Raw genomic sequence first — 18,938 nt, 5'->3', positions numbered from 1 at the left:
AAATAAACCAGAAGCTGACTTAAAGACAGAAGTTAGTTTGAGGTATTTTTTTCGGTGGCTAATTTTTTTTGAACTTTTTTTTTATAAAAATTACTCACAAATTATAAGTTACTCATAAATCATTTTATTATTATTACTCCCTCCGTCCCATCGGATTCCTTACAGTTTCCTCTTTTGGATGTTCCACTCATTTCTTTACATTACAAAACTTTCCTAAAATAGTTAATGGGTCCCACCACTTTCCTACTTTTTTTCCCCTTTCACACTACTTTTACTCCACTATCTCTACTTTTATATATTAAAAATCAAAGGGTCCCACCACTTCTCCCACTTTTCTTTCACTTTTCCACTACTTTATACATATTTCTTAACTTCCGTGCACAAACCCAATGTAAACAATTGGGGGACGGAAGAAGTATTATATTTTTAACAACTCATAAATCATTCATAAGTCAAAATTATCAAAACAAACATTTTAATTTGTCTACGATTTCAGACTTTCACCATGTTGATTGATGATGTAACTATTTAGTTTCCGTATATATTCCCATGGTTCAGCTTATAAGAGTAGGCTTCAATAAATGTTAATTTTGCAAAATTCTCACCAAATATGTTGAACTTGCTCAACCCCGCTTTAGGAAAGTACAGTGAAGTAAAGATACCAAAAGAAAAAAAACAAAGGGCCAAGAATATAAAAGCGAGTGGCAAAAACGTGAGAAATAAATAAAAGAAACTGAAAAATGGGCAAGGCGAATCTATGGTGTTCTTGTTAACCCTAAATACAAAACATACCCTAATTAAGGGAGGCAGGCGAAGCGAATCGAATTACAATAATATCCTCCTATTATAATTAGTTCTACATTTTGTTTTAGGAAAGTGGGTGAAGAAAATGGTATCGAATTCGGAGCTGGTGAAGCGGTTACACGAGATACTAAGTACGTCGGACCTTAATACCACTACCACCGGAATTGTTCGCCGGAAACTTGAGGAAGAGTTGGGTGTCAGTTTGTCTGATAAGAAAGCATTTATTCGGGAACAAGTTGATCTTTATCTCCAATCCCATTTTGAGCAACAGCAAGAAGAGGAGCCCAATCAAGAACAGCAAGTTGAGCAAGAACAAGAAACAGAGGAGCAAGGAGAAGAAGAAGAAGAACAAGAACAAGTTGAGCAAGAAGAAGAAGAAACAGAGGAGCAAGAAGAAGATGGGAGTGGTGATGAAAAGGCTCCTCTTACCAGAACTAGGTCTCTCTCCCTTATCTCTATCCCTCTCCCCTCTCTCTCTCTCTCTCTCTCTCTCATATATATATATATATATATATATATATATATATATTTATATATATAGAATGTAGTTTTCAGAATTCTTGTTACTGATTAAAGAAAATACATTTCAAGAAACTAGAATCTATTTTATTGGATCAATATCATTTCCACAACAAGTATATATGTGGAATACAGAAGCTACCACACTTAGGAACCTTTTCCTTACCCCTCTCTGAGAATTGCCAAAAACTAGCTGCTAAATTACACCTTTTTTTTCGTTGGAGGGACTAAAAGCTACACCCTGAGAATGAAAAGATTTTTATTGTAGTATTGTATACCTTTGCTGGAGAACTTTTTTCTCCACAATATTTATAGCGTGCACAGTGGAAAAAACAACCATGTTAGTGTACTTGTGAAACTAAACTATCACGAACAATGTTTCTTATGTTAAGTTTTAATTTTTTTTAATGCCGAGCTTACATTTACAAAAAACTGAAACAGTTTTGGGGGGGACTCATACTATAATTTGTTAGCGGTAAAAATTCCTTACAACTTTTCATGTAAAGAAAGAAATTCAGTTTTTCTGTATTTGTAAGAACACAATCTTGTTTATTTAATTTATTTTTTTGCTAAATAAAATGTTGTTTATTTACTCTTCTTTGTCTATGGGTATCCTATTTGTAGTTTCTGCATATTTTCCTGTAAGGCTGACTGACTAATGCCGTTCAGTCTGACCTTAATGATTGCAAACTTCTATTGCTCTCAGACCTAAGAAGCAGAAAAAGAAAGTCAAAAGAAAAGGGGGTGGAGGGGGATTCGCCAAAGTCTGTAGTCTCTCTCCAGAACTTCAAAATTTCACCGGGGTTTCTAAATTGCCGAGAACTGAGGTACTACTGAAAATATATTTCTTCTATAATTTTTCAAATTGAAGATTATTAGCATCTTGATATTTGATGTATATTATTATCTTTGAGTCAGGTTGTAAAACAGATGTGGAATTATATTCGAGAAAAGGAGTTGCAAGAACCATCCGACAGGAGAACTATAAATTGTGATGATGCATTGCGTGCCCTTTTCAATGTGGATTCTATAAATATGTTTCAAATGAACAAGGCCCTAGCTAAGCATATCTGGCCATTGGAATCTAACGGTAACATTGCTCTTTTATTATTTTTAGTTGCTTGTAAGGTACACATTCCTGTGTGTGAAAGTTTATGGTAATATTGCTCCACGAGCGTCATTGGTTGTTTACCAACCCACCTATACTTGTTTATGATTGTTTATGGCTTAGTTTTCCTAGGATAATGACTGTGTGGTTACTGTGGTAGTTGCCATATACTTTTTCAGCACCCGAACATACATCGAGGACCTTTGGATGTAGCATATAGATTAATTAATGACTTTGAGTCAGTACCTTCACAGAAAATTGTTTCTCAGGATTTACGGGATATCTTTCTATATGTAATTTTTAGAAATAGTATGCAGTTAAAGTTGTAATATGTTAACTTTTCTTGGCTCATGAATGTACGGGATATCTTTCTGTATGTGATTTTCGGAAATAGTATGCAGTTAAAGTTTTAAAATGTTAACTTTTCTTGGCTCATGGATGATCTAGGAAGCCTAATTATGACATTGAGATGCTAGATTGTACTATGATGGTATGATAGCTCTTACACCTACATTATAACCATAATGAATGTGGCCATATGATAACTCTTGCAGTTACATTTCACCCACAAGAAATTTGGCCAAATGAGTAATTGAGTCGTGGATTGGAAAAAGGGCAGTCTCCAAAACAGATTTTGGGGTTGCTATACTACAAACTAGACTATTAAGGAATTTTAAGTGTGTTTTGAGACTTGAGACAATTTATTGTCTGCACTTGTAGGAAAGTTCTCACAGCTTCTTGTAAATAGAAAAGGATGGTAAGAATTGAGTTTGATGGTTCTAACTAATGGCTTAATATGAGGAATATGGTTTTTAGCAGTAGATTCTGCAGTTGATGAGTTGAGAGTAATGGATGCTTTCCAAGTCTTATTGTTTTTTAAAGGAAAGACACAGTATCGATACAGTGAATTGCATGTTTGTTTTTATTACTTAATTCTGGTAAAAGTTTGATCAATTGTGCATATTTTATGTTGTATGCAATGCCATCTTTGATGTAGTTATCATTTTCTCTATAACATTAGATTTCTTTCTTTTTTACCTTGCCTACATATCCATTTATCTAATGTCTAATCTAAATCTCATTTCACTGTTATGATGACTCCTAAAGGAGAAGAGCAAGAAGAAGGAGAAGCGGAGGTGGCAGACGAAGAAGGCAGTGACGATGAAAAAGCTACTATAAAGTTAGTTTATTTGATTGGTTGTAGTATGAGTGGATTTTCTATTGGAGTTTGGTCAATGGAAGTACATGTTATGGCTTATGAGTATCTTAAATTTTGCTTCTGCATTTTTGTCTGTAAGGCTTACTGACTTGTGCAGTTCAGACTGACTCAAGTGTTGAATATATTAACTTCTGTCAGGTCTAAGAAGCAGAATAAAAATGTGAAAGGAAAAGGAAGTGGAGGCAGTGGCGGAGGCGGATTTAAAAAAGTATGTAGTCTCTCTCCAGAACTCCAAAAGTTCACTGGAGTTCCTGAATTGCCAAGAACCGAGGTATTATTGAGAATTTATTTCTTCTATATTATTTCGAGTTCCAGATTATTACTGTTGGTGTTAGATCTTTGATGTATGTTATCATCTTCCTTTTAGGTTGTAAAACAGCTATGGAGCTATATTAAAGAAAATAATTTGCAGGACCCATCAGACAGGAGAAATATAATTTGTGATGATTCGTTACGTGTCCTTTTCAATGTGGATTCTATAAATATGTTCCAAATGAACAAGGCCCTAGCCAAGCATATTCGGCCGTTGGATTCTGATGGTAATGTTACTTTTATATTATTCTATGTTGCTTACTAGTTAGGTACATTTTCCCAGCATTGAGAAATTAACAGTAAAATTGATATATGGTTATAGCTTGTTATTTGCCAACTCACCCCCATTTCATTTCTGAGTTTTCATATTTAAGTTTGTTTAGAATCTATGGCTGTTTTTGTAGTTGACATTTACGTTTCCTGGACTTGCATATAATTAAGACATCAACATATGTATTACTTCAACATCACTTGGCTTGTGGATAATTTAGTAGGCCTGATTATAACATATTATATTGAATTACAATAGCACTTGCATCTGCATAAAGTTAATACTGAATTAAGCCAATGGGTGATTATAGAATTAAGAGTGTTACTCTGTTATGAAGGCCCGAGTGCCTGACGGTGTTTTGTAGGAAAATTTGAACGGCGAATTCAGTCTGAATTTGATGGTTCCAGTAGTTGCCCTAACAGAGAGTCTATTTTTTAGCTGTATATTTGCTAAAGTGAGACGACAATGAATTCTATTTGACCCATGACACATTATGATATCTTAAATTGCTGGTTTGATGTTCTGTCAACTTGACTGGTGGTAAAATAGTGATTGAGGTAGCATTTTATCTTCGTGTATGTTTTCCTTCCGTTACATATCTTTCCAGTGAATACTGCTTTATCAAGGAACTGTAATTTTAACTCACCTGGATCTTGTTGAAACAGCTTCAGTCAATTCTACGCCAAAGGAGAAGCAGCTTAAGCATGAGAGAGAAGGTGAGAATGGTTAAATATTACATAAATGCAATTAATTTGTTCTTGATTAATTGAGCTTATAAAAAAATTAGCGTTTTTACGCTGTCATCATAACTTGCCCACAATGTGATGAGCATTTTCTGGTGTTATTAATTTGTGTCATGTTAATTATATCTTCATATTATTCTATCAACAAAAAGTCTGATGACCTATTATTTTGCACCCTGTTTTTTATTTTCTCTAGTAATGTTCTTATATATTAAAAAAAGTAGCATCTAAACAGAGTTTTGATCTTTTAGGTCTGATATTTCATGAACTTTCTCCATTTTGAAATTTGTAGATTCTGACGTACCAAAGAGAAAGGAGAAGGTACCAAAGAGAAAGGAGAAGCGCCAGAAGAGTTGTGATACAGAGGAGGTGGCCACTATTCCACTTTCAGATGCTCTGGTGAAGTTTTTGGGTACTGGTGAAACTTCATTATCACGATCTGATGTTATAAAGAGGATATGGGAATACATTAATCAAAACAATCTCCAGGTTTGCAAATGCCATCCTTTTCAAAGTAGTGGAAATTATGTTGTTTGTAAGTTAGGGAAGTACATTGGATATTAGTTCTGTTGTACATCGACACAAATTCAAAGATTACATGCTTGGTTAAATAAAAGATTTTGGATTTGAATTTCATTTTAAAATCGAAGACATTCAGTACTAGAATAAAGCTGAGAATTTGAAATGACAACTCAAATCATGTCATTTGAAATTAGGAATTTAAAATAAACTACATTCAAACACTCTCTAGGTTGATTTGTAGTAAAATCATTTTAAATTATATTTGAATTGGGTTATGAAGGATTTTAATATATTCTACAATAAACCAAGGCTTAACATTAGGTTAGCAGGCCCGCTACTCAGAGAGTGTGTTCGAGTATTAATTTAATACTTTCAAAAGATAAGTATTTCCTCACAGAAGAAGTAAAATCATCTTTGTATTATAATTAATTGTTTTGTCTGTGTTGTTTAAGACCTTGTTTGTATTGTTCAGACTGATTTATTTTTTCACCATATTGAACCTAACAGTTACTAAGTCTTTTGTTGACTTGAATTTTGAAGGATCCATTTGATACAGGAAGGATAATATCTGATGAGAAGCTGAAAGAACTTTTTGAAGTTGATACTTTTAATGGACTCGCTGTTACAAAAATCCTAAAGAGTCATTTTGTTAAGGCTGAAAAGTGAGTGCCCCTTGATACTTTATGTCAACAATTTGAAGAAATTTTGCATGGAGATCAAGATCACTTCTCTCTGATTTTGTATATTAGCATCGTTTTAACGTTTTTTGGCTGTCTAACAATGGAGAATTAGAAATCTCGAAATAGAAAAGAAAGGTTGGTTAAAACTGCTCTGGACTCCGGTGTTTTTCTTGATTAGGGTTCGTTGATTCATGAAAGCTGCTGTGTCATTTCATTTCCTTCTCTTTCGGGTTAATTACTTTAATCTGGAAAATTCTACCTCTACACCACCTCTGCAGGTTTACTTAGGACTTGAAGTAACAAAAGCAACCCTATCAGATGATATCTACTTAACCCTCAAGTTATAAAAGAAAAATGATTTGTTTTAATCATAGTTCTGTCATCAGCTTGTAAGGGGTTTGGAGAAGCAGTCACAAAGTTCTCAACCACTTGAATAAGGAACTTTTTTATTGTTTCGATACAGATATAGTTTCGGATAACTATGTGGTCATGTGACGAAGTCCATTGAAGTTAATTTAGAGGTGATGAATGTCAGTTTTTGGGTTTTCTTTTGACTATCTCTGGGAATCAGGAAGATGATGATAAAATAGGTGCCGGTATTTTAAGGAGATGTGCTATCAAAAGACATATGTGGCTTGCTTTGCTAGTAAGAAATCCTGAGGTAGGCTTGTTGTACTTGTGGACATATGACTCTGCTATTTGCTGGATTCTTATTCCAAGTTTTGTACCCATGAGATCTTTGTAGTTGACAAGTCTGACCTAGGTTTTAAATTTCAAGGACGATTAATTGACATAATATATTTTCTGGCTGCAAGAGCTTAAATCAGTTGAGTTTAAATTGTAATCTATTTTCTGTTTGTTTTGAAGAATATCGTGATTGATGGTCGTAAATTCCTGCGCTCTTTCACTCTTTCTATCTCCAGCAATGTCTATTTAGTTTCTCAAAGAAAATCTAATGCCCTGGCTCTTCTAGATTGATGGAGATACTTGCTCTTACTTTGTATGCTCACAACTTTTTCACCACTGGGGTTGCATTCTTATATTGAGGTTGCACATTTTAATGCCTATGATACCACTTGCGCTGATGTGCAATCATCTATGCCTACCTCTAGATTGCTGCCTTGCTGGTGTTGCATCATGATTTTATAATCAAATCAAGGCCATCTCGACAAAGGCCATAACTAGCAACTTTTTTTGGGTTCATTTTTGTAGCATATCTACAGATTTTTAAATATGCATGCAAGCTCGTTCGTTGTTGGACAGATATATCTTTGTTCACGGTTTTTATTTAATTTTGCTTGCATATTAGTACTTGTTTTTTACGTGTTTGTGGTCATTCATTTTGAGGGTGTTTATCTGGTCTGGGAGCTAGTAGATTAATTGCCTTGTTTATCAGCTAGCCTAGTTCTGAGAGAGCTGTGATAAGAATTGAAAAGATCTGTATAGCCTTATACCCTCTATTAGATCTTTGTAAACGTTTCGAAGATTCTCAATTCGAGTTTGAGGAATCTTGAAACAAGTCCAAAACTGTTAAGTTGCAGAAATTTGAAAACTTACTTTCGACCTTTCATCTCCTAGACGAGATAGAATCGCTAGGAAAAAACTGAGGATGAGATTAGATTGTGTTATCGTCTAGTACACACACCTCAGTCCTGTATGAGATATTGGGCTAAGCAGTTGTGTACAATTTCAAGGCTAGAAGGAAGCATCTGGTAAAGTAGTCACTTGAGTGTACCGCAACCTATACGAATTCAAAATGCTATAATTGATTCAACATGTGCATGTATCTTGGTGTACAATAAAGATGGTAGTTTTGGTAAAAGTTGATATGGAAATGGGGTGTGTAGTAAAATGTGGTTATGATTTCATTGGTCATCCACTACATGTCCATCCTCCAAAAGGTAAAAAGATGGAGAGAGTGAAAAAACGCGTAGCTAAAGGGTGGAGAGAATCATAGTAGACACACAGTAGAGGGAGTGCAGCTACTAAGGACTAAGCACCATCCATCACCCACCAAATTGTATGTGGCGAATCGCAAGTTTTTGGCAAGTGCTAGTGGGAATCTCATTCATGTCTCTCTCTCTCTCTCTTAGTTTGGAAATGGAAGACAGCACATTGGTGTGTTTTGGTGACAAGTACACTTTCTGTACGGATCTGTAGCCCTGTTGCTGCAGATAATAACACTATTTTTACAAATTAGGGATAATAGAAATGTGCAGTGTACCTTGTAACGATATGTTATGTTAAGATTTTTGTGATCAACACGTCAATATTTATACTACTATGAGTATGATCTTGTCGGGGCGGTCTTCGTCATAGACAAAACTTGCGCCTAGAACCGCAACACTTAAAGACCTTGCTTATATTATGATCTCGTCGGGTTGGCTCCTGTTATATGTAAGAAATTTTAGATTAGCATGACAGTGCACACTCAATAGTCGTATTTGATCTTAATCTTTATATTTTGATTTAAGAGCTCATTTATAAATCTCTTGTAGGTGATCTTTAAATGAATTTGAGTCGTTCATAATACAATTGGCCCTTCACCGCTGGAATCATTCTAGCCCTTGAAATAGGAAGGATCGTTTTCTTTGAAATACGCACATTTCACAGTATCAATATCATGATCGTAATGCTAGATATTTTCCAGTTAAATTGACTTTTTAACGTCTATGGCCATCTATGTTGGTAAGGATACTAATCTTTGCACTGTTTGATATTTACATTATCACATAAAAAAGTTGCAAATTTCTATTTAATATGGCACATCAAATTATTATTTTCTTCAAATCTGTAAGTTCATCCACTGGTGTTTGGCCGGGCTTAGCCCAACTTCACTTCTGACTTATAAGTCGGAACCATATAATAATATTAGAATAAAGGAGCTTTTTCATGTATTTGGATTTATCCTATATCATGTCATGTTATTTCGAGACTATTTCAGGTTTTTTCCGTGATAATATTGTCATCCTTATCCTTAGATTCTGGGTTAACATGTTCGACATCTACTCTAATCAAGCGTCAGTTAAGTGGGAACCGGGAACACTCAAGTACATCTTAACTCACAGTATCATTCTAGACAGCTTTCTTGTCCAGAAAAATAGCAAGGAGGCCTAGAAATAGTCTGCTTACACTCAAGTATACAAGGTTCATACCAATTATTAATCTCCATATATGTATCCTTTACGCTGAGAATAGTACTGTTCGGGTGCAGCACAGGCATGTTCTTGCGAAAATGATGAAGTTTATAGACCTGCATCAGGGCATGGTAGATAAAGTTTTGCTATCAGTTATGCAACTGCATCTACATCATGATGCATCAACACTATGAGTTTCCAACTTGTATAATTCCCATATAATCTGACACCATCTATATGTAACACACCAGGATGACCCTAAATCACACCAGAGGAGGGCGTGGTCTTGCTTTCTTCGCTAATTCCAATCAGACCATGTTAACGGCCATGTACATATGTCGCTTCATTCTGAATTAGGAACTTGGAGCATGAAGTAAAAACTAAAAAAAAACAAACAGAAAATGTCGCGTTTAGTAGAAGTTAATTCAAACACAACTGTCTAATACTTTCGGACCAGAAAATACTGGTAGAAACCTTTAATCCGCCCTGACTCTTTATGAAGGATATCAGTTATATTCTAATTTATGATATTTTCTATATGTATGTATCTGCAAAATTCAAGGTTGGATCCGTCTAAAGTCTGTCCTCAATTAGTTTGAGGAACCTTTCCAATTACGGCCTTCAGATTTCTCTTCTTCTTCCATGCTGTCACCGCCAGTAGTGGACACACCTTTTCCACACCCTAGAGGGCCTTCTGGTGAACCAGACTGTGAAATGCTTGAATTCGACATGCTAATATGTTGATCTTGGCCGAACCAAGGGCAATTTAGTTTAGCAGCTGGAACTTTTCGAACATGGAGTCTGTACTTCTGTACAATGGGAGAAAAGGATTTTATTATATGAAGGAAACGGAATCTGTACAATAGAGAAGGAAATGAGAGGATAAAGAAACCACCTGCAAATGGCTTTTCACTTCATCGTTGGTGAGATCATTTACTTGCATCACTTCTCTAATTTGCTTTGGCGTAGCCACTGCAAAATCCCAACTATTTAAATTTCAAGCACACAATAAATCCACTAATTAATTTATACCAAAATCAACCAAATTCCAAAAAAGAAAAGGCTTCAAATACAAGATCAGAACAAGAATTTTACCATGAGGACCTCCAAGTTGTTGAAGTGCATTGACAAATCTCCGGTGTAACTCAGGCGACCAGCACCTCCTTCGTTTCCGCTCTGGTAAAGCTGAATCAGACCTACTTGTTCCTCTAACGTTCCCTTTAGAATTCCTATCAATTGAACCAATTTCAACCATAGGGACGCGCAAGGAAAGATTATTAACAGGTAAAGTCTTGTTCTTTTCCTTCAACAAATTGTCAATTTTTTCCTTGACAATCTGACCAGATTGTCTCTTAAATGGCACAAAAGCCCCTCCACTGCTTTGCAATTTGTCGCGTGTCTCATCATATCCTCCTGATGATCTTGATCCATCCTCTTCTCTCACCTTCTGATCATCAAGATATCATAACATTAGTCCATTCAATCGAATAAAAAAACATACAGATTATATATAAGATTGACAATATATATCAGACATACAGATTTAAGGTTGGATAAAAAGTCATGTCCAAAATTGTGAAACTGAACATTAGTGCTCCAAAGCTGAACAGAACTCATCCAGTTCTTCTTCTCACTGCAATCAATTGACTTTATTACCCCTCCATTTTCATCTGATTTACCACCTTTTAATGTCATAAACTCCTCTATCAATGGTCCAGTCTCTATTTCCCCGCACTTCATTTTCTCCTCCTTTAATCTCTCAATAGCTACAAAACCAAGTCAACAAATAAATAAATAAAAAACATATGTAACATAAATAAAACCACCATCATTTACACAAAATAAAAGTACCATCATTTAACAGGAGCATGCAGAGGGGGAGTTCACGTTTAAAGGCATGAACCTTGTTGAGTTCATCTTGTAACTGAAGGACATAATCGTCCATCTTCATTGCTCTTTCGGACACATCAGTGATCACAGAAATTTCCTTAAGAAATTCCGAGATGTTGACAGGGACAAAACTGGAATTTAGATCGAACTCCGGCTCGGACAGCGGAGAATTCACGCCCATTTTATTGTATTTTTCCTTGTCTGAACAACTGAAAAGGAGAAGACAGGAAGTGTAGTGTGTGTTTTACAAAGGCTGGAGGATAAACATGTTGAAACAGACACGGAAATGTATGTGTGACACTTATACACAAAGGTGAGGGTAGTTTCGGTATTTCACGTCAAAAGATTCTACAAGTTTTCACACACTCGAGTCCTCGCGTATATTGACACTGATCGGACTAGAGATACAATTTAAGTATTTTTATATTTTAAAATATTATTTACAAAATGCCTGTATTTATTTATTGAAATAAAATCTTAACAAATTGGGATCAAAATAAGGAAGAAATATTAAAGTTCTAGAATACCAAATCTAGACGGCTTTATTGTTTCTATATTTACTAAATAAAGGAATTATTCCTCTTGTTTCTTTATTTGCTAAAGGAATTATTCGTAATTACTTTCTAAGATTGATGGAAAATTAAATTGTAAAGATTCTGTGCAAATTTGTTTACAAACAGGGAGCTTTCACAACTGGACCATGTTGTCCTTATTTTCTTAACTAATATTTTGAAACATTTAAATGCAGTTCTAAAACATCTGCTATATTTATTCAATAAAAATTTAAAAACATCTGCTATAAATTAAAGAATCGGTTTCGGTAATTAATTCATCTAATGCAGTTATTACCTTATAATTTGAAACTGGCATTATGCTTCCTAAATTCTCTGAATTCTCCGGTTATTCGTGATATAAAACTATTATTTATAAAATTGTAATGATCATGCTTATGCATATTGCAATTGGACGCACCATTTTTCTTTCTTAGCTTAGTGTAATTTGAATTACGGCCCACATAATTATATTCTTTTCAAAATTAATTTATGTTAATAGCTTTAATAATTTATCCTTGTCTTTTTTGTGATAAAAATAGTTATAATAATGGTTTAAGACGATGGAAAAAACAGTTATCTCAAATTTTAATTAAGAAAATACTGATTAGACATAATTATATTCAATAAAATGCTATTCTGACAAATATAAGTTATAAGATATGATTGATCATTTTTTTCCGAATAATACAACCAAATAGATTAAGTACTAATGGTCCCTCCGTCCCCGTGAATTGTATATACTGGGATAGGGACGCGACACACACTTTAATATTTTTGTAAAATATAATTTTATAATTTATATTTAGGATTTTTTCTGAAAAAAATATATTAAAAAGAATTTGAATATAAATTATAAAATTATATTTTTTAAAAATATGTGCCGGACAATAAAAAAATATATAAAAATCGGTGAGACGGAGAGAATGCAATTTTTACACGTACTTGATATAAACAAAAATGCTCTGCCACACGGTTATCAGTATTTGTACTCCCTCCGTTTCTATTTACTTTTCTCGTTTGAAATGTCGGGACTGTTCATAACATGAGACAAATTACTAATTTACGTCTACTCTATAAAATTAAATATAATTATGAGTGATCTTGTTAGATTCGTTTTCATGAGTACTTTAATACAATGTAGCTTTTATATTTAATATTAATACGAAATTAAAGATATTAACGATAAAAAATGTGTGTTGAAAAATATAATAAAAGCAAATAAGAAAAATATCAAGAGGCGGAGGGAGTAGTAATTATGGAATTATGATACGGCACTCAAGCATGCATACAAATAACAATTCAGAAAGCTGTCTTTCTCATCTTCATTCAAACAAAATTGTCGTTTCTATATACATACAAAATGAATGATACATGGTGTATTACTTGTCTTATGGCATATATTATATACATACAATTTATATCATATACATTATTTTAGTAAACTAGTTGAGAAGCCGCGCATTGCGGCGGCCTATAAAAATTATATTGATAGTTCAATATTAATATTTGTAGAATTAAATAATTTTATGGATGTTTATAAAAACTATATTAACGTTTCAAAATTAATATTTGTAGGATAAAATAAATTTTATGTTATAAAAATTTTGATGTAATACCAATACTAGTATATAAAATTGCAAAACTGGACTATAATTCATGGTGAAAAAATGAAAATAAATTTATACAGGTAATTAACAATTTAAAGCACGACGAATCTTAATTTTATCTGTGTTTTTTTCTTAAAAGTAATCATGTTCCTAAATTGTCACCTTCCGCCAATTTTTTTGGATTGATTGTGCACAAAAACTTCTAACTTAAATCCGTGAGGTTATAGTATTGAGAGAGAGGGAGGAGGTTGTGTTTAGATGATCCAGAACCTTACGATCTATAGGGGTATTTATAAGTATAGAGAGACTTGTGTGCTACTCTTTCCCATAATTAAATAATCTGAAACAAAATCAGATTAAAACTTTCAAGCTACTATATTCCGTAAATAATCTGAAACAAAATCAGATTCTGAAACTTGCTTCTAATATACCCGAAACTAAAAAAGGTAGTTCTATTTTTTGATATTTTTCATCCAAAAATTCCAGAAAATTAGAAAAATAGAACGGAGCGATGTGAAAGGCGTCACTTACACGCCCCTCGCTTCTCCACCATATTTTCCTGTATACAAAGTAAATCATATAAAAATTAACAACAATAAACATGTCCAATGAACAAAACAAATATTATAAAAGAATAACCAACAAACATAGATCCCTAATAGTTAATTTATTGATATAACCCATCAATATCATGTCAAGACTATATTGTTTTCCCTGTTTCAATTTGTCGACTCCCACATAACGATCTATAACTAACATTTGCTTGCAATAATCTTTATTTTTTAATATTATATAAACAACCTTCCCTTATCGTTGCAGAAGAACGGCACCATCGAGTTAGAAATAGCAAGAGAACTATCACGAGAGAGAGGTAGAATTGTGGTATTGAGAGAAGAGGTTGTGTTTAGATGATCCAAAACCCTACAATCTTTAGGGGTATTTATAGGTGCAGAGAGATTTGTGTGCTACACTTTCCCATAATTAAATAATCTGAAACAAAATCAGATTAAAACTTCCAAACTATTATATTCCATAAATAATCTGAAACAAAATCAGATTCTGAAACTTGCTTCTAATATACCCGATACTAAAAAAGGTAGTTCTAATTTTTGATAATTCAAAAATTCCAGGAAATTAGAAAAATAGAACGGAGCGATTTGAGAGGCGCAACCTACACGCCCCTCGCTTCTCATTTATATAAGTACTAGTTGAGAAGCCGCGCGTTGCGGCGGCCTATAAAAATTATATTAGTGATTCAATATTAATATTTGTAGAGTGCAATAATTTTGTGGCTGTTTATCAAAAATATATTAACGATTAAAATTAATATTTGTAGGAAAAGATAAATTTATATTATAAAAAACTTGATGTAATACCAATACTAATATATAAAATTGCAAAATTGGAATTTAAAACACGAGGAATCTTAATTTTATTTGTGTTTTCTTTTAAAAGTAATTATGTTCCTACATTGTCACCTTCCTCCAATTTTTTTGGATTGATTATGCACAAACACATTTAACTTAAATCCGTGAGATAGCGATCTATAACTATCCTTGCGTGTAACAACCTTTACTTTTTAATACAGTATAAACACTTAAAAGTTGCTTGAACGGAGCAAACAGATAATGCATGAATAATATTTTCCTATATACAAAGTAAATCATATAAAAATTAACAACAACAAACATGTCCGATGAACAAAACAATTATTATAAAAGTATAACCAACAAACATACATCACTAATAATTAATTTATTGATATCATCGATCAATATCATGTCAAGACTATATTCTTCTCCCGTATTTGGATTTGTCGACTCCCACATAGTGGTCTATAACTACCTTTACTTGCAATAACCTTTATTTTTTTTAATACCGTCTAAACAGCCTTCACTTATCGTTGTAGAAGAACGGCACCACCGAGTTAGAAATCGAGCAAAAAAACTATCACCGTATAAACAACCTTCACTTGTCGTTGCAGAAGAACGACACCACCGAGTTAGAAATCGAGCAAAAAACTATCACAAGAGAGAGGTAGAGTTGTGGTACTGAGAGAGAGTAAGTTGTGTTTAAATGATCCAAAACCCTACAACCTATAAGGGTATTTATAGGTGCATAGAAACTTGTATGCTACTCTTTCCCATAATTAAATAATCTGAAACGAAATCAGATTAAAACTTTCAAGCTGCTATATTCCATAAATAATTTGAAACAAAATCAGATTCTGAGACTTGCTTCTAATATATTTGAAACTAAAAAAGGTATTTTTGATATTTTTCATCCAGAAAATTAGAAAAATAGAACGGAGCGATGTGAGAGGCGTCACCAACACGCCCCTCGCTTCTGCTTTATATAAATATATTGATATTGATGATTTGAAAAGGCAAATAATATTTACGGTGTCCATAGTTATATTTATACTCTTTCATTTTTCTAGTATCATTAATACACGACCAGGATAAATTTTCATTGCGATTTCATTTCTCTGCACTAACGGAACTAAAATTTATAAGAATTCAAAATCAACACATTTTATATTGAAATTTTAATATCAAAGATCCCGGACTCGAATAATAAAAATATAAAAATGATACGGAAGCTGGGAGTATCTGAAGAGAAAGAAGAATCTTCGGAAACACACGAAAAGGGTGGTACGAACTACGAACCAAACCTGTGGTTATTCATGATATATTGTGAGTTGTGACACAGACACTGCATTTCTCTCATCTCTGCATTATTATTATGCATATATTTACTCATATATTTTGTTTTATATATTCTCTGCTCGGGAATTGATCCTTCTTGGATCATTATATATCTACATGATTTTGGATAACTCAAGGAACCATTTTCTTTCTCCTACCATACTCACATCCCTATCTCATGGGGGCCACCACGACCATATTGATTGAGATGGCAACCAAATTTGAACCATTGCTTTACCACCCTCTTAGTCATTGACACGTGTCCTTTTAGTTTTAACAACGAGAAACGGAGAGAAACACTCCGTCCCATTTTAACTGATGTTTGACTTTTTAACACGTATATTGAGGTGTAAAAAAACAATATATATGCTCAATAAAAAAATTCAATTCTTATGTCAAATAAAAGTTTAGATTCTAAATTTTTATTTGATATAAATTTTATAAAAAATAATTATGTTTAGAAGTGATTTTTTTAACACCTTAAAATACGTGTAAAAAAGTCAAAAGCAGTTAAAATAGGACGGAGGGAGTAATTAACAAAAGAAACCATCTTATTAACGGGAGGTTTGGTTGAAGGGTATCTGAAATTAGGGAGTTTTTTTAATCCCTACTTCAAACTCCCAAAATATGGGTTTTGATACCTAAGGAAGGAGGTGGGTATAAGATGCAGGGTATGAGAATCAATTTCATTTTTGATTTTTTGTCGCTATTTCAGTAATATATATTAATTTTTAATACAACAATAATCAATGATGCAAAAATATTTTTTTTGTCGCTATTTCAGTAATAGATATTAATTTTTAATACAACAATAATCAATGATTCAAAAATATATAATAATAATTTTTAATTTTTTTTTAATTAATATAAATTAATAATATAATTTTTTAAAATTTTGAAATATATTGGTTTCAGGACCCAACCAAACACCTGATATCATATATGATACTTTAAATCCATACCACTTTACCCGATTTCTCATTCTAACCCCATACCACTCGGCGAACCAAACGACCAGACATCGCTCTATTCACATATTTGATCCTTTTATTTTTAGCATGTCTAGATTAAGTTTTGGATTTATTTTATTCTGATTCTAGATATTTGAGGTGCGTATTCAAATCGAATATGAGCTCGTACGGTATTTTTCATTTTCTAAAATGGTAGTTTATGATCCACTGAATTTTCATTAACATTAAAAATCATTTTTATTTTAATGTTCAAATTATCATTTAGTCTAAAATTAATATCATATTATAAAAATATAACGATTAAAAATTAAGATTCATATATATATATATATATATATATATATAATTTGTTAAGTATATACGATAATAATTAATGCACGATCACAGTGAATAAATCATATTTTGTGAAAATTTAAACGTAATTAGAATATTAATTATTATAAGAAGATGATTATTTACTTATAAATATAATTGGTTAAAAATATAATCTATATATCAGTTTGAATCAAATACGAACCATAGTTAATATTTGAGTATTAGAGTAGGATCACTTTATAATATATAATATGAGACCTGATCAGACCGAGTTCATGAGTGCTTGTATCTAGGATCATATTTATCCGAGTTCGATATTTTTGCTAGATATGGATCATTTATAAAACGGACATATGATATGTGTAATATTTTCGAGTCGAATATAAGGCAGACTAATGAAGAGTCCGGAATTTCGGCCTATTCTCGAGTCGATGTAACATTATTAAAAACGTGTATTCTTATGTGAGCATATTGTATAAGTTTGGGACAAATAATTCGAACGCATTTTAATACTCTTTTGAAATATAGTTTAATAAACTAAGTTATTTATTATTCATTTAAATACAATTTAAGTGTTTAAATTTTTATTTATAAACAAAACTTTTAGAAATAAGTTATAGACGTATAGAATACTTAAAATATGTGTTAAGCAATGTAAGAAAACTGTAGAGCGAAGGATGGAGTAAATAAAAGTCTCTCTCGCTCTTTGATTACACAATACCTAAGTATTTAATTTCGTACTTTGACATTTATTAAAAAATCAACCCAAGATTGTTTTGTTGGTAGTCGTTAGGTATCAGCTCATTACAATAGTAACATGAACTTGGTTGATTCAAAACATATATGAATAATAATTGTATGTTTATATAATTATTATAAAATATATGTTTTGGTCACAAAATATAAGAAGGATTGTTGGGTATTGATCTAGTATGAATTGGATTCTAATCTGAATATACCCTCGAAACATTGGAACAAGGTAGTAATTGGACTATCCGATTGCGGTCAAACTCACTGTACTTAATTGATACTAATGCCTAAAATCTACAGAATGCTTCGAATTGGTGCGAGTAGTGCATTTATATTCACAAGCAAAGCATCTTATATGGAAGTGTTTCTGTCTACTTCATAATGTACATACACAAAGTAATGCTACTGCCATGGAACAGTAGAGACTCTTAGTTTTGGGTTTGAATCACCGTTAGTGTTTATAGCTGAGTTGAATCGCTGAGTAGTCTGTGTATAGCACCGAGTCACTTGATTTCTTTGAGTTTCGTTTCGTTTGATTTTGTTGCAGAGTCTTTTTTTTTTTTTACTAGTGTTGATTAATGTTCTGAGTTTGTAGATTTGTATGTGCCAGTGTAGTTTGTTTTGCTCTGCTGGTTTTTCGTCTTGTGGTTTCATCGAGTTCAGCTAAGAGTTGTGTATTCTGCAGATTTGCCTAAGTCAGCTGAATTAACCCACTAATAGTGGGTTTGTTGTTTAATTTTTTTAAATGTCATAATTACCCTCAACTTTATAATGGAACCGTTAAGTTTTGACGGAAGGGGTGGAAATTGCCGCGCATAAAATACCTGT

General features: G+C 32.8%; 2 protein-coding genes across 4 annotated transcripts; one reads left to right on the top strand and one right to left on the bottom strand.

Annotated features, from left to right (window-relative positions):
* The first annotated feature begins 693 nt into the window (after window positions 1–693).
* On the top strand, window positions 694–7,050 carry LOC108210408 (uncharacterized). 2 transcript variants are annotated; one of them, XM_064089030.1, is made up of 11 exons: window positions 694–1,117; window positions 1,175–1,242; window positions 2,030–2,150; window positions 2,242–2,413; window positions 3,539–3,611; window positions 3,789–3,921; window positions 4,018–4,189; window positions 4,899–4,949; window positions 5,269–5,465; window positions 6,039–6,161; window positions 6,743–7,050. In XM_064089030.1, the coding sequence occupies exons 1-11, from the start codon at window positions 890–892 to the stop codon at window positions 6,755–6,757; spliced, it is 1,353 nt and encodes a 450-aa protein (XP_063945100.1). In that variant the 5' UTR covers window positions 694–889; the 3' UTR covers window positions 6,758–7,050. The 2 variants fall into 2 exon arrangements, with proteins under 2 accessions (XP_063945100.1, XP_063945099.1); XM_064089029.1 differs by having other exon boundaries at window positions 695–1,242.
* Window positions 7,051–9,696: 2,646 nt separating this feature from the next.
* Window positions 9,697–11,487, bottom strand: LOC108214423 (transcription factor HHO5). 2 transcript variants are annotated; one of them, XM_017386413.2, is made up of 5 exons: window positions 11,167–11,487; window positions 10,855–11,081; window positions 10,411–10,759; window positions 10,211–10,287; window positions 9,697–10,124 (listed from the first exon to the last, which is right to left on the bottom strand). In XM_017386413.2, the coding sequence occupies exons 1-5, from the start codon at window positions 11,384–11,386 to the stop codon at window positions 9,906–9,908; spliced, it is 1,092 nt and encodes a 363-aa protein (XP_017241902.1). In that variant the 5' UTR covers window positions 11,387–11,487; the 3' UTR covers window positions 9,697–9,905. The 2 variants fall into 2 exon arrangements, with proteins under 2 accessions (XP_017241902.1, XP_017241901.1); XM_017386412.2 differs by having other exon boundaries at window positions 10,411–10,762; window positions 11,167–11,485.
* Between the last annotated feature and the right edge of the window lie 7,451 nt (window positions 11,488–18,938).

Source organism: Daucus carota, chromosome 3, assembly GCF_001625215.2.
Source record: "Daucus carota subsp. sativus chromosome 3, DH1 v3.0, whole genome shotgun sequence".
Taxonomy (NCBI): Eukaryota; Viridiplantae; Streptophyta; class Magnoliopsida; order Apiales; family Apiaceae; genus Daucus; species Daucus carota.
Note: the sequence above shows the minus strand (reverse complement) of the source record. Positions and strands in the feature narration are given on the sequence as shown.